The sequence below is a fragment of the Leptonychotes weddellii genome, chromosome 13 (genome assembly GCF_054177405.1).
Source record: "Leptonychotes weddellii isolate Sample4059 chromosome 13, ASM5417740v2, whole genome shotgun sequence".
NCBI lineage: Eukaryota > Metazoa > Chordata > Mammalia > Carnivora > Phocidae > Leptonychotes > Leptonychotes weddellii.
In genome coordinates, this window is record NC_138381.1 from 43,947,909 (window position 1) to 43,964,204 (window position 16,296).

Sequence of the window (16,296 nt, forward strand, 5' to 3'; positions counted from 1 at the left end):
GCTCCGGCAGCTATTTCTTTAAACGACTGAGCCACCCAGGCGTCCGTGCCCCTATACTCTTCAATCATCTGATTCTCCTAAGGCATCTTGAATCATGTGCTTTGCACTCGGCCATATCCCCTGCAGGCCACGGGAGGTGTACAAACACAGGCTCTATGCAGATTGTTTAATTCTATTTGATGACCAGGCAGTGTCATCATGTCAAAGGGAATGTAATTTGGCTTGTTAATGGGGAAAGTGAAAATATGGTAATAGCTACAAGAGACTTTGCATCTTTTGGAAAAACCATCTTACTACTCAATATCTGGAGCTTCAAAGCTGTATACATTCTCAAATCATATTAAATGTCAGTGCCATATTTGAAGGAGCTAGTTGCCAACGGTCCTCCAAACAAAGGTTCTTTTTACTCAGATGTGGTTTATAAATACCCAGCATTCTGGATAAGTGAGGTTTTAAAAGCTAAAATTCAGACTAGTTGCTTTAAAAAGATGCTCTCTTTTTAACAATATAACTTTGCTGGCAACTTTTATAATGTTATTATTTTATTAAAAGTCATTTTGTTGACAGGATAAGAGAAATTAACTTTCTGAAATTTGAATGATAAATGAGGATAATGAATACACAATCATATTAAAGTGATTATACACAATCTCTGATTTCAATGACATTATTCAGAGTTAAAGGTGAGCCTTTTATCTTTAGGAATTTGCTTTTATGTCACTGAACTAGCCCCTGAGGAGAAGGTAAGAGGAACCATGGGGGAAAAGTCTAATGGTTAGATTTGAGTATATACAGTATTTAAAAAAAAAAAAAAATTCCAAAATGTTATAATCTGTACTCTCACCTCTTTCCATACACGTCTGAGTGGAAGGAAAACCAACTTCCCAGAAATTCTCTGGTGTGTTGGGTGGAATATAGCGGAATCGATGTCTCGAGCAGGAAGCCAATTTCTTTTCTCTTTCTTCTGCTGGAATATCTGCATAATACTAATAATAAAAACTGGTAAGTTTTTCACTTAGAAATAATAAATGGACTGTTAGGCTTATTGATTATAAACTAGAAGCTATAAGAAAGCTGTTAAAGTATTCAGCATGTTAAGGAAAACAACACTCACTGAAGATAATATTAGTAATTAATACTAACAGTAACTAGTGCTGGTCTGTGAAATGTTTCCTCCACAAATGAGAAAAGGAGCTTGCAGCTTGTATCACAATGCAAACCAATATGCTGCTTTTCTCATCAATAAAGTCTTACAATACAAAAACAAAAACAAAAAATGCCAGCTTAGCTTTATAGTGTGCTGAGTGATGCAGTTAATTTATCTGCCGGTGCAAACTCAACTGTCAGACCAGTAACAAAACTGTACTTGGAACAGCACTTTTGTCAGTTGTTATTTGGATATAACGTGTGTTTTGAAGTAATTTTCTTTCTTTCTTTTTTTTTTTTTTTAAAGATTTTATTTATTTATTTGAGAGAGAGAGAATAAGAGAGAGAGAGAGAGAGCACAAGACGGGGGAGGGTCAGAGGGAGAAGCAGACTCCCTGCTAAGCAGGGAGCCCGACGTGGGACTCGATCCCGGGACTCCAGCATCATGACCTGAGCTGAAGGCAGTTGCTTAACCAACTGAGCCACCCAGGCACCCCTGAAGTAATTTTCTTATCCAAGTTTTTACAAATTAAAGTTTAGCTTTGAATGTTGCAGGCTTTATGACTTCCCCCTTTAAACCATATTTTTCAATTATGATCAAAGACATTTCTTGCAACTGCAACCCAAAGAACTTGAACTTCATAAAAACAAGGTTAAAATTTGTATGTAAAAAATGTACAGGTCCTTCAAGCTCTAGACCTAAGAAAACAAAGCAGCAGTGTAAAGTTTAATAGAACATGCGACAGGATCACACAATCCAGCCAATTCCACCTCAAACTTGAGAAACTGAAAACCAAATTGATAATTTACTGACGGTATCTTCTATTGAAAGTGGCACACTAAGGGCTAAAACTTAAGTTTGAAGGAAAGGTTTTTTGAGTACCTCTGAAACAACTTTTTTGGGGGTTATCTTTTTCATCTTTCTCATTGCTGTGAATACAAGCCTTTGTTACCGTGGCCTGGACATGGGATGGGATGACCCTAACTAGAGAATAACAGTTATCTATCAATTTAGAGAAACACTGCCACCAAATTACAACATATACAAAAGCAACAGTGGGTTGGTGTAGCTGTGACACAGTGAACAACTGGGAGAGTGGTAGAAGATAAAATCAGAGAGGAAGTGGGGTGCCAGAGTTTGCTGTCTTCGATAAGGACTTTGGGTTCTATTTCTGAGTCAGATGGTCAGACATTTAAGGGTTTCGGGCAGAGAAATGACATGATTTAATTTTTATTCTAAAAAGATCATCAGGAAACAAAAGATCATTCATTGTGTTGAAACACACGGTGAAGACAGAAATCAAGTAGATGTCCGTCCTATCCAAGCCATCCTGTGCTGCTGCCCGCTCTCAGGCCCTGTCCTGTCCCTTGACACCCCGCATCCCTGACTCCCTCTCCCCTCTGGCAGGGAGGCCAGGAACTTAAGCACTTAGTAGACCTTTAATCCCAATTTCCCCACTGGGGGCAATAAAAACCATTAACATCTCAGAAATACCTTGCTTTAGAAACAAAGAACATACACTGTGAAGAGACAGGTATAAACAAGAAAAGTGAGGACAGAGGTGTATGGGAATTCTTAACACAGCTTTTCTAAAAACAGTTGATTAAAATAAAACAACAGAAGGAAAGCACTTAGAAGCAAATTATTTCAATAGTCCAGACAAGATGAAATGGTGCCTTGGTCCAGGGGTTTAGTGGTGGTGGTATCAAGTGGATAGAAATGGGATACACTTTGAAGGAAGAACTGATGGGATTTGCTGATAGATCTGTTACTGAGATGTGAAAGAAGAGAGGATAACTATAAGAGCTTTGGTTTAAACAGCCAGAAGAATGGACATAGAGGAGACTCAGGTGAGGTTTGGGAATCAGCGGTAGAAACTCTGTTTGCTTTTGGACATGGTGAAATTTGAGATGATTATTACACTTCCGCATGTGTACTACATATTCCACAGGTGGAAGACACTGGGATACATTTAAGAACTGTAAGCATACAAAGAGTATTTAAATACATAGGACTGGCACTTTCGCTCCTGGTCATGGGAGAGTTAACAGGGAACAGATTTATCTCCTATCTTAACAAAAATATTGGAATAAAATGTACCGATTATCGATAATGGTTTTTATTTATTTAGTTTTAAAGATTTTATTTATTTTGGGGGGGGGAGCACAGAGAGAGAGTGAGAGGGAGAAGCAGGCTCCCCACTGAGCACAGAGCCTGATGTGGGGCTCGATCCCAGGACCCCGGGATCATGACCTGAGCTAAAAGCAGACGCTTAACCTACTGAGCCACCCAGGCACCCGAGACAACAGTTTTTAGAGACTGAATAACAAACAGCATAGGAAATGATTCCTGAGAGAAGGAAAGCAAATTAACAGTGCTTCTAGCACAAGAGCTTTTTTCTAACTGGTAGTGTTCCAGATTGTAAAGAATTATGGTCTTAACTAAAAACTGGAGGCTTGACCATGTTCTTTAGTTAAGAAATCATGATATGTTCAATTTGTGTTATGAAAACTCATGATACAGATTTTGCTTGTACTGCCAAATTGCTTTCCAAAATCGCGATCTCTATTTACACTCCCACTGGTAGTTAGAGCCTATTTCTCACCAAATGCTTACCTGCACTACAAGCTATCCATAAATAACTTTAATCTGCTTGGTTATCAAATTTTCTAGCCCACAGCTGTTAAAAAGAAAATTTAAAAGGGAACTAAATCACTAGAGGCAGGCATCTAATAGTTAACAGACAGCAAGGGAAGAAATTAGAAAAACATGTTTCAAGAAAACACAGAACCTGGGCGCCTGGGTGGCTCAGTTGGTTAAGCGTCTGCCTTCAGCTCAGGTCATGATCCAGGAGTCCCGGGATCGAGTCCCACATCGGGCTCCCTGCTCAGCAGGGGGTCTGCTTCTCCCTCTGACCCTCTTCCCGCTCGTGCTCTCTGTCTCTTTCTCTCTCTCTCAAATAAATAAATAAAATCTTTAAAAAAAAAAAAAAAAAGAAAACACAGAACCTGCCTGAGATATTTAGTGAGTGGATGGTTAGTACTACTTCTGCTTCACTAGTCCAAGATAGCCAATGTATAAAAGGAAAATATAATTGTGTTCTAAGGATTACATAGAGCCTGCTCATCACATTGTGTTTAGGAAGGAGTGTTTGGGGGAAAAGTTAAGAAATTATGGTTATACCAGTTATTTAGAAAAAAACAATTATGAATATATGTCATTTCCTGAGAGTGCTGGGATAAGTAATAAACATTAAAGTTTCCTACTAAAGTATCAGAATTTTCCCCAAATAGTATATGAATAAGGAAGGGCCTTTGCTGTAATATAACACCAGGGGAAAGAAATTAAAACAAATACAAATAAACACAGAAAACAAAAATGGCACAGATATCTTAAGCTGGTAAAAAGAACGAGGGCTTAGGTTCCAGATTCACTTAATGAAAATCTGAGAGGTTGAGGGCTTTCATTTCCAAGTATTGAGATCCCCGAAATCACAGCCAGTGTGCTCTTTAATTATCCATCCTGCTATTCCTGGCTCAAACGAGGTTTCTAGATACAAATATGGTCTCTATCTATGATTTTTAAATCATGCATTTCTAATCTAGAAAGCCGTATTTTAAAAAACCCACTGAACAGTATTCACATTTATACTTACAATTTCACATTCCTTACATGTGTGTCCAAGCAATTTTCTTCTCTCTTCTTTTTTCCGAACTACCTCAATATGAGGAAAATTCTGTAAGCTAGTCTCTCTGGAAGAAAAATGAATTAAATTTAAAAATTAATCCATTTGTTACTACAAAGATCTTTGGTCTAGATTTTTAATTAATGAAGGTGAGGGCCCAGAGGAGAAATAATCCCAAAACATTCATTCATTTTATTTGAAATGTTTACTATGTCAGAAAAACATATTTTTTCATGCATTCTTCATTAAATACTTATTAGGTGCTTACTGTATGTCAGGTATTTTTAGGTATATTGTTCTCTAACTGAAAAAGATAACTATTACTTCCTATTTTTGCCTCTGATTGGCTGAAAATAATATATAAAATACCCTTATTACTATTTAAATATTTTATGTATTTACTTAGAGAGAAAGAGAGAGTGAGTGAGTGGGGGGAGAGGCAGAGGGAGAGGGAGAGAGAAAATCCCAAGCAGGCTCCAAGTGGGGCTCGATCTCACAACCCTGAGATCATGACCTGAGCTGAAATCAAGAGTCAGATGCTTAACTGACGGTCATCCAGGTGCCCCTAAAATAACCTAATTTAAAAAGAAATATTGTATTATTAAAGTCAGGAATTGGTATTCTATAACATAACCAAGAAAGAGAGTAACTGCCTATTAACTCAGTTTTCTTTAAGAACCTGTATTTCTGGGCTAACCTACTCCCCTCCTCAAAAAAGAGATTCTTCTGTTTGTACGTCATGAGTCATTTTCTCTAAAAATTTCTTTTGCTGCCTCCACTCACCCTGAATTCTTTAAAATGTCAGGAACAATTATTTGCGCTTGTCCTTAAATGGATCAGATCCTACTGAGAACTACTGGAAACCTAGGACGGTCAAAGCCACTGAGGTATAGATTAATGAGATATAGAGTGCTTTGGGAAGTAAAAGCAAGCAGGAAGTACAGAACTTTTTAATATACTGTATCCTGCTTTAAGTTTTAAAGCTCAATATAGAAAAGTCCAAACAAATAGGTAAATGAAGACTTAAGTGATGGTATACATATTTGTTTATAATAGAAACATCCCCAGAGAGCTTCAAGAGCCTGACTCACAAAAACTGATTTGTAAAACGACTTGGTAACATATCTACTCCTCTGAGGCATTCTGATCACATGCCCCTCTAGTTGGCAAGCACTTTCTCTCAAAAGGAAGCTTTAACTGCTCTATGTCAAAGTATATGAGGTTATAGGTCCTGTGGGGGCTTAAGCCCAAGAACTCTCAACTTTAGAGCAATCTGTAAGTTAAAAGGACAGATAAAAATTGCTTTCTTTCAAATGGTTTAGTTTATGGACTCTTAAAAGCTTATACAGAATACATTTTGGCCGTATCCTTTCCTCTTGAGTATTATTTATTCTGCTACTATTGTTCTAATGCTGCAATGAATTTCCTAGCAGACTGGCAACTGTACTAGACCTTAAAGCATCACCTGAGAGATGACTAAGCTTCTTGTCCCTCATACAACACAACCCATCTTCCCAGGGTTTGCTAGTATTGTCTGTGGGGAAAGGAACAATGCTAATTTTAAGACTTTTACTGTCCTCATGTCTTATACCCACCTCTTGTGTCTCCAGCTATCTAATGGTTTCAGAATAAATAAAACTACTCACATTTTTAAAAAGTTAGTGAACTTTCAATATGAAACATTTGAAATGACAGTTCTTACTCTGCAATCCTACTTCAAGGAATCTATCCCAAAGATACACAACAATATGAAAAGAAAATGTACAACGTTATTCACTGCAGCATTCTGTGTTAGCATAACTGTAAACACCCCAAATACTCATTACTAAGGAATAAACTATGGTACAAACAATAAAGTACTGTACAACTAAGAAGGGAAATGCGGAATACCACTATATGCTATTACGAGTGATTTTCCAGGATATATACTTAAATGAAAAAAGCAAAAGCAAAACAGAAAGTATATATATAGCATTCTACCATTTGTTTAAGGGGAGAGAGAATAACAATATATTTCTGTATCGATATCAGCTTTTATTTTTTAAAATGGATTGAAAACTGTATTTTTTAACAAATGGTTACCTTTAGGGGTAGGGAGCTAATAGGGTAAAGGGGACAATGATGGAAACTAGACACATCTGAATATACCTTGTTTTGTAGCCTCTGATACCATGTACATATTTTACATAATTAAAAAAATTAAAGATAAAAAAACAACTACAAAATTCAAAAGCAAAATAAAACAAACCTAGGGACTGAGTCAGTTGCATATCTGCCCAAAAAATAATTATTCCAAATGGCTTTAAAACACAGTGACTGGACTGTACATTTATTATTATAAATAGATACACCTTTTCTTTTCACTTTTAGAATTTTTATTTTATGAAAAGATGCAGGGGCACTTGGGTGGCTCAGTTGTTAAGCGTCTGCCTTCGGCTCGGGTCATGAGCCCAGGGTCCTGGGATTAAGCCCCGCATCGGGCTCCCTGCTCGGCGGGAAGTCTGCTTCTCCCTCTCTCTCCCCCAACACCGCTTGTGTTCCCTCTCTCGCTATGTCTCTCTCTGTCAAATAAATAAAATCTTAAAAAAAAAAAAAAAAGATGCAGATAACATGGCTGTTCTAATAGAATATATCTTAAGAACAAAAAGCCCACAAAGACATCTTAAATCATTTTCATAAATCATATTATTGTTGATAATTTATATTATTCTGAGACTGCTCTAAATATTAAAGAATAAAGTTAAATGAGAAATTATGTTGGTAGCACTGAGAAATGGGATTCTCAAGTAGGGGGAAAGTAGGTACAGATAAGAGACAGAAGAGGTTGTTACGTAAAAATCCTGTAGTTTTTTTTTTTTTTTTTTTTTAAAGATTTTATTCATCTATCTGACAGAGAGAGACAGCGAGAGAGGGAACACAAGCAGGGGGAGAGGGAGAGGGAGAAGCAGGCCTCCCGCTGAGCAGGGAGCCCGATGCAGGGCTTGATCCCAAGACCCTGGGACCATGACCTAAGCCAAAGGCAGACGCTTAATGACTGAGCCACCCAGGTGCCCCAAAAATCCTGTAGTTCTGAACTTGAATTGGAGCTATCAATATGAAAAAGTGTAGTTATCTCAAAAAACAAAACAAAAACCTTATTCCTAACTCTGTCCACCTAAAAGATCTAGAAATAATAACTATGGCAATGAGCAACCTGGTGGTTTGACTAAAACACATGAAACATTTAAATCCATGAGTTCGTAATGACACCACAAATAAAAACTCCCTAGTCACATTTGGGATGCTAGAGTACTATTTATTTGGAGAACTGGTAAATAAAGGAAAAGAATTAAGCATTTAGCAACAAAACAACAGCTCTTATCTATTAGAGTCTTACAGCATCAATAAAAATTTGTCTTGGCCTGTCAGATCCCTAAAATTCTCAACAGAAATAAGCATAAAATAAACTTTGCTTATTGAGTGACTCCATTTGCTAACATCATAACTTGAAGAAAAAAAAACAAAAAAGTTTTTTGAATTGAATTACTATGCTTAAATTCACTTCTAGAATGAACAGTACATGATTAAAAGTTATAGAATTTGCCATCTTTGGGGAAGCCTGGGCAGCTCAGTCAGTTAAGCACCTGACTTCAGCTCAGGTCATGATCTCAGGGTCCTGGGATTGAGCCCCACGTTGGGTTCCCCGCTCAAAAGGGAGGCTGCTTCTCCCTCTTCCTCTGCCCCTCCCCCTGCTTGTGCTCTCTCTCTCTCTCTCTCAAATAAATAAAATCTTAAAAAAAAAGAAAAAAGAATTTGCCGTCTTTGAATAAAAGGCACAAAGCAGCATTATGGTTCAAAATCAAGATGCTCAGTTTTTCTTTTAAGATTTAAAAATCCTCAAGCAGTAATTCTCAAGCACAACCTAACGCTTGCCACCTAAAGTCTTATACTATATAACAGTTACAGTATATAACAAATTCCTGAAGTTCAAATAAAGTCCCTAATAAAACAGAACAGGAATAAAAACATTTGTTATAAAAAAGAGAGAAAATAACTATTACCACTGTCAAAAAAAGTAGTGGTAATATAAATTTCCTTATTTGTAGTATTTGTCCTTTTTATGCTTGAGTCCCTCTTTTTTGTTAAGACCATAAGGTAAATGATATGAACTTGACTTTAACCAAAGTAGCAATTTAACAGTTCAGAGGTATTCTGACAAAGATGACTCTGTTGTACTTCCAATCACATCACTGGTATTAATCAAGACCAACTTACTTTTCATCATCTTTAAAATACGGCTCCACAAATGCTTTCTGTTTGACTTTATTTTGTTTATCACCAGGAACTGTAAACAAAACACACATACCACAAACTGAATGCAAAATTGAGAAATAGCTTTTTTGGAACAAGAATGACCTATATCAAAACTTCATTCTTATTGGATTTCATACTTCAGGCTCCTGGACAACTCGTTTAAATTTTCTGTAACTAATTTTCTCTTTCTTTTTCATCTGCATAATGAGGAGGGTGGTGATTATCTTGTTTACCTCAGAATTACTAGAGATAAAAATCTTACTTATAAAACTATTTTAGATTTAAAAACTATATATAAAGTGTATGTACATATGTGTAGATTATATATAAAATTATTTTAGACTTCAAAAGAATTATTCTGATGCCCATTATCATTTGGCACCAAACAATAAGACAGCTTCTAATATGTTTCACTGATTAGTCCTGCTGATTTTTTTTTTTTTTTTTCAGTAAGCTCTACACCCAATGTAGGGCTCAAACTCACGACCCTGAGATCAAGAGTCACATGCTCCACTGACTGAGCCAGCCAGGAGCCCCAGTCCTGCTGATTTTTATAATATGTCTTTGACGTAGATTAACTAGGAAATAGAGGTTAAAGAATTTTATCAGAAAATTGGTGACAAAATAAGAACAAAAGCTCATGGACCCGAATCCCAAGTTGTCTAGACCCAAACAGCCAACTGCTATTGTGTATTCAAATAATCAAAATTTATCATGCATGGTGCTAAGTTCTGGGGACACGCAATGTCCGACAAGAGAAACAATGTCTCCTGTCCTCATGGAGTCTATACCACAGTGAGGGAAACAGACATTAAGCAAGTCGACAGCTAAGGCTTTTCTGAGGAAGGACATGGAAGGTGGTAACTGATGAATAAAAAGAAGTCAGCCACAAGAAGCAGGAGTGGAGAATGTTCTAGGTAAAGGTCCTGATATGGGAAAAAGTTTGGTATGTAATAAGAACTAAGAGAAGGCCAGTGTGGTTGAGATTGCGTGAAGAAAGGTGTTAGGAAAGATGAGATCGGAGATGTGGGCAAGCACCAGATCATGATGGGCCCTAGAGGCCAAAAGGAGTTTGAATGCAAAAGCAAACCACTGAAGACTTTTGAAAAGAATCTACTTACTGAGGGATAATTTATACAGAAAACACACTGATTTTAAGTATACTAGGATTAATTTTGACAAATGTTTACTCCAGTGTAACTACCATCCAAATCAAGAGAGAGAACTTGCATCACCCCTCGAAGTTTCCTCCTATTCTTCTGCTTCTCAAACAGATGAATGTTCTCTGATGTCTCTTCCCTCCCCCTATGGAGGGATGATTTCTGCCACCACAGCTTAGTTACACCTGTTTTAGAACTTTGTATTAATGGAATTACATAATATGTATTCTTTTCCATCTTTTGGATCTTTCTAGCTCAAAAGGTTTTGGAGATTCATTGTTGAGTCGAGTACCCTCCTTTTTGCTGACAAGTAGTATTCCATTAAATGAGTTTACCACAATTCATATTTAGTCACCTGTTGATGGACATTTGGGTTATTTCTAGTTTTGAGCTACTACACATAGCACTGTTATGAACATTCTTGAACACAGTGCTTTGTGAACGTGTTTTCATTTTTCTTGTTTATATACCTAGAAGTGGAATTGCTGGGTACTACGCTGGGTGTATACATAACTTCATAAAAACCTGACAAACCTCAATAAAGCTGTTAAAAAAACCTTGCTGAACTCTTCCACAGCACAATTTTATATCCCTACCAGCAGAGTATGAGAGTTCTAGTTGCTCTTTACTCTTGCTAATGTCAGACTATTACTAATCTTCTTAACTATTTCAGTGGGTGTGAAGTAGTATCTCAGGCCCTCCTGTCCAATAACGTTGAGCATATTTACATGTGCTTACTGGCCAAATATCTTTTCATTGAGGGTTTTTATTTTTTTTTTTAGATTTTATTTATTTGACAGAGAGAGAGACAGCGAGAGAGGGAACACAAGCAGGGGGAGTGGGAGAGGGAGAAGCAGGCTTCCCGCCAAGCAGGGAGCCCGATGTGGGGCCCGATCTCAGGACCCTGGGATCGTGACCTGAGCCGAAGGCAGACGCTTTAATGACTGAGCCACCCAGGTGCCCCTCACTGAGGGTTTTTAAATAAGAAGATAATACAATCTAGTTTACATTTAAAATAAATGAGTTTTGAGTCTCTGGAGAGAATAGACTGGAGAGAAACAACTGTCATAAAAGACCAGTCAGGAGGCCTGTAGTAGAACAGGTGGAGAGAAGAGTGGTTTAGACTAGGGCAGTGGCTACAGGGATGGAGAGAAGTGATATGAAACGTATTTTGGAGATAGTATTGCCAGGGTATCAGACTGGGCATGAAGAGGTAAAAGAAGAAGTCAAATATGACTCCCACATTTCTATCTTTAGTAACTGGGAGGATAGTTACTGAGGTTTAATGAGACCAGGAAAGGTGGAGGGGGGGGAGGGAGATCAAATTTGGGTAGAAAATAAAGATTTCTGATTTGAATAGTATGGGGTTCAGAAGAGAGAGGACAAGGCTAGGAGTAATGAATATATAGAAACATCTTCACTTGGTGTCCACAAACAGTACATACTCTTGTTTCCCTCCTACTTCACCGGCTCTACCTCCTTCTCAATTTCCTTTGCTGGTTCCTCTTTCTTTCTCCAACCTTTCAAAGTTGCCATACCCCAGAGGTCAGAACTTGAAATGCTTCCCTTTTCTATACTTTGGTGATCTCACTCAGTTTCATGGCCTTAAGTATGATTATCTACTTGCTGTTGACCTCCTGCCCCCTAATCATTTCTTTATTCTGGCTGTTTTGTCCAAACTCGACACATCAATTACCTACTAACATTTCCATTGAATGTCTAGTAAGTATTAACATGTCTAGAACCAAGCTTTTGATATCCTCCCTAAAATTTGTCCTTTCCTATGAAGAAAGACTAGGTAGAACTTTGTGATATGAGGGTCAAGAACATGAAATAAATGGACATTAAAATCCTAAACTATATGCCTAGGTGACTGGGAAAAATGAAAAAGCCTGAAAGCTCATTTGGTAAGAAATAAATGGAACCTGGTTTGGATATGTTAAGTTTAAGTTGTTGAAGAGACACAAAGTAGCATTTGCATTTACATTACATTTCCTGAAAGAAATGCAGGACTGGGATTCATCAGAGAAGACAAACTAGAGACGCAGAGGTAGTTAATAGAAGCATGAGTGAAAAATATATGTGAGGAAGAAAACAGTCTTGGGATACTCTAGGAAGCAGAAGTTTCCAGAGATCAAACAGTGCATGCAGCACTGCCACAAAAGAGAAGTGAGAAGAAATTTTGAGATGGTCAGTGTGAGATGTAACTTAAAAAAAAAAGACAGAAATTAATAATTATATCTTGTAAAAGAATATCCCCCCAGCCTTTTTAAGTGAAAACAATTAGCAAAAGGCTCTTCTTGGAAGAAAAAAGTGAACTGAACAGTTGTAAATTTTTATCACAAAAGTTGGCTTGGATCAAGTTTTTGCTACGGACTGAGCAAGCAAAGCCTGCTGTTCTGTACCTGTGGTTAGGGTCTCATTCACTTTGAGCTAATAAGGGCTGTATTTTTTATTTATTTATTTAAAAGATTTTATTTATTTATTTGACAGAGAGAGACACAGTGAGAGAGGGAACATAAGCAGGGGGAGCGAGAGAGGGAGAAACAGGCTTCCCGCGGAGCAGGGAGCCTGACGTGGGGCTCGATCCCAGGACCCTGGGACCATGACCTGAGCCGAAGACAGACGCTTAACGACTGAGCCATCCAAGGCGCCCAGGGCTGTATTTTTTTTAAAACCTAATGGGAGCACGAGGAAAACATAATCAAGACAGACTATTCCATAGCAGAACGTGTGCTCATATATAACCTTTTCACTAGACTAAAAATTCCTTTTTTACTCACAAAAAGAAAATGAGACATTTTGCAAGAATTTTAACTTTCAATTCAGATTATCTAGTTAAGAGTTTCACTTAGAGTATTCTTCTTTTGAATGCTATCCTGCCCTATAAACCCTGCTTCTAATGAAAAGAATTTTATTGTTTTTAAAAAAAAATTTTTTTTTTAATTTTATTTATTTTTTTGAGAGACAGAGCGAGAGAGAGCCAAGTGGGCGGCAGAGGCTGAGGGCGAGGGAGAAACAGGCTCCCTGCTGAGGAGGGGCTTGGTCCCAGGACACCAGGATCATGACCCAAGCCAAAGGCACACTTAACTGACTGAGCCACCCAGGCGCCCTGACAAGAATTTTAAAAAGACTGGGTGCCTGGGTGGCTCAGTCGTTAGGCGTCTGCCTTCGGCTCAGGTCATGGTCCAGGATCCTGGGATCGAGCCCCGCATCAGGCTCCCTGCTCAGCGGGAAGCCTGCTTCTCCCTCTCCCACCCCCTCTGCTTGTGTTCCTTCTCTCGCTGTGTCTCTGTCAAATAAATAAAATCTTAAAAAAAAAAAAAAGAATTTTAGGGCGCCTGGGTGGCTCAGTTGGTTAAGCGACTGCCTTCGGCTCAGGTCATGATCCTGGAGTTCCGGGATCGAGTCCCACATCAGGCTCCCTGCTCAGCAGGGAGTCTGCTTCTCCCTCTGACCCTCCTCCCTCTCATGCTCTCTGTCTCTCATTCTCTCTCTCGCAAATAAATAAAATCTTAAAAAAAAAAAAAATTTTAAAAAGACAGATACATATAGTTACATTATTTTGTCTGGGAAGGTAAAACATTCAAACAGAAAATTAGTCTGAATTTTCTGTAAAACTTTCTCCTTCCAACTCTATTACAATGATTATTACTTAACAAAGAATGTTCTCAAAACTTTATGAATTTTATGCGCAAGTTATAAAGAAATCTGTAGTATTCAATCAAGATTAATTTCTTAGTTTTGATGAATATTTTATGGTCATATTAATATAAGGGGAAGCTGAATGAAAGGTACAGGGAATCCTCTGAACTATTTTTTTTTCCTCTGAGCTATTTTTTTGTAACTCTTTTGTTGGTCTGAAATTATCTCACTATCTAAAAGAAATTTATACAAGAAATATGAAATTTTAATTATTAATATATACCCCATCAAGTCTCTGTTAACTAGCTCGCTGACTTAATTTACTGAACCTAAGTGTAACTGAGAAGCCATAATTAGAAAGAAAAAAGCCTTACTGTTTGGTTTCTTTGTGGTAGTTGACAATCCCTCTTCTTCATCTGCCACCTGGGGGAAGCTGTCTGCCAAACAGGATTCATATTCTTCATGTGTTGTCCGATCAAATATATCTTCCAAGCTATCATTCATTTTTCTTTCTCCATCTATGTAAAAGAGCATTGGCTTAGGGCAACAAGCTTTTTGCTTTCTACATAGACCAATGTGAAACTTGTAGTAACCGCCACAAAATACACTTGCCTAGGATGTACATGGGGCAACAGTAAACCCCCAAGTCTAGATAGTTACTATATTTACAAAGACTTTATGTTAGGGCTTTAAATGTCATTTATTCATGTGAAGAGAATGTTTGTCGTTGTCATTACATACATAAAAATCTTTTTCTCCCTATTAGCTCATGTATAATTCATACTACACTAAAACGAGTCCTACCAAAAAACTGTGAGGAATAGAAAATGCATCATAATGAATGATGAAAAATATTAAGTTTAAATAAAATGTGTATAAATAACTGACATTAAAATCTATAGAACTTGCTCATCTGCTTATTTTTCTAATGTGGTAGCAAAAAAAGTATTTTATTACATCATCAATAACACTTGGTAGTTGAGTAGTGCTAGAAATAATGAATTCAATTCCTCATTTGATATGTTAAGTGCTAAATTCATCCTCAGATTACTAAGTACAGTTCCCACTATATAATCACATTTTGAAAAATGGCAGTTTACTAAAAAACAGAAATAGATCCAGTTGGCTAACACACATGATAGAGCAGAAGCCTGCTCAGATTCCTCTCTATAAAATAACCACCACCTCCCCCTATCCATGGTGCTCTAGCACCCTTACCCTATTTTATCTTTCTCCAGAACTTAGCATCACTTATTATACCACATATTTGATTATTTCTCCCCTTAAATTAGAAGGTAAGTTCCACGAAGTAGGTACTTTTGTTCTGTTTACTCATTATTTCCAGTTCCTGAAACACTTCCCTTTATAGAATTGAAGCTCAATATTTACTGAATGATTAAACATTATTTTTTTTCACACTGAGGATCAAATTTGTAAATAATATACAATTTCTATGTGTTAGGCAGTGTGTTAGGTAGGTATTCCCAAAGTATTCTGTATATGCTGTTAATAATTCACAATGTTAAATCACTAGTTTATCTTTTTAATTAAAATTTTTTTTTTTTTTTAAGAGAGAGAGAGTGTGAGCAGGGAGGGAGCAGTAGGAGGGAGAGGGAGAGAGAGAATCTTAAGGAGACTTCACACCCAGCATGGAGCCCAATGTGGGGCTCAATCCCACCATCCTGAGATCATGACCTGAGCCGAAATTAAGAGTCAGACGTTTAACCAACTGAGCCACCCATGTGCCCCACTAGTTTGTTTTTTTTTTTTGGTCTGACTTCTGACTGAAATACTTGACAACAGAGACTATATCCTTATTAATCTTTCTATCACAGCATCTGGGAAGTCTAATACACAGTAGAAATATAAAACATATTTTTGAACTGAAATATTAGCAGTCATTGGGGGATTTTATTGGTATGATTCATTTTTAACCAATTCTAAGTATTAAAAAGATCTACCTTATGGGTAAAATGCACGGGACTATCTTTTTCCACATATGGCTTTAAGAATATCTCCTATCCTAGGTGCTGGTCTTACACTCCTCCACTGAGTGGGAAGGGCTGCTTGCTTGCTTTGAACTTGGGTAGGTCTTCGTGACACTATACAACTTCTGAGGCCAGATCATAAAAATACCATGCACTTCTGCCTTGTTCTTTTTGGGATGCTGACTCTGGGAACCTAGTCTCCATGTGATGAGGAAGCTCAAACTACCCCACGTGGAAAGTCCATATAGAGAAGCCCTGAAACTAAATGAAGAGAAATGCCAAGCCACCCTCAGCTTGTCTACCCCTCTGCTGTTCCAGCTCTAGCTACCATTTGCCTACAACTGCATAAGAGACCCTGGGACAGAACCATCCAGCCAA

General features: G+C 37.6%; 1 protein-coding gene across 8 annotated transcripts in view; it reads right to left on the minus strand.

Annotated features, from left to right (window-relative positions):
- RBBP8 (RB binding protein 8, endonuclease) overlaps window positions 1-16,296 on the minus strand; it is an 89,140-nt gene that overhangs the window by 1,406 nt on the left and 71,438 nt on the right. For 6 of the 8 annotated variants that reach the window (XM_081801514.1, XM_081801513.1, XM_081801517.1 and 3 more), the window contains 4 exons: window positions 14,305-14,448; window positions 9,087-9,183; window positions 4,803-4,899; window positions 845-986 (listed from right to left, as the gene is read on the minus strand). In XM_081801514.1, coding sequence (XP_081657640.1) covers window positions 845-986; window positions 4,803-4,899; window positions 9,087-9,183; window positions 14,305-14,448 — 480 coding nt within the window. The remainder of the gene's footprint in view (window positions 1-844; window positions 987-4,802; window positions 4,900-9,086; window positions 9,184-14,304; window positions 14,449-16,296) is intronic. The other 2 variants (XM_081801518.1, XM_081801511.1) reach the window with 1 other exon arrangement.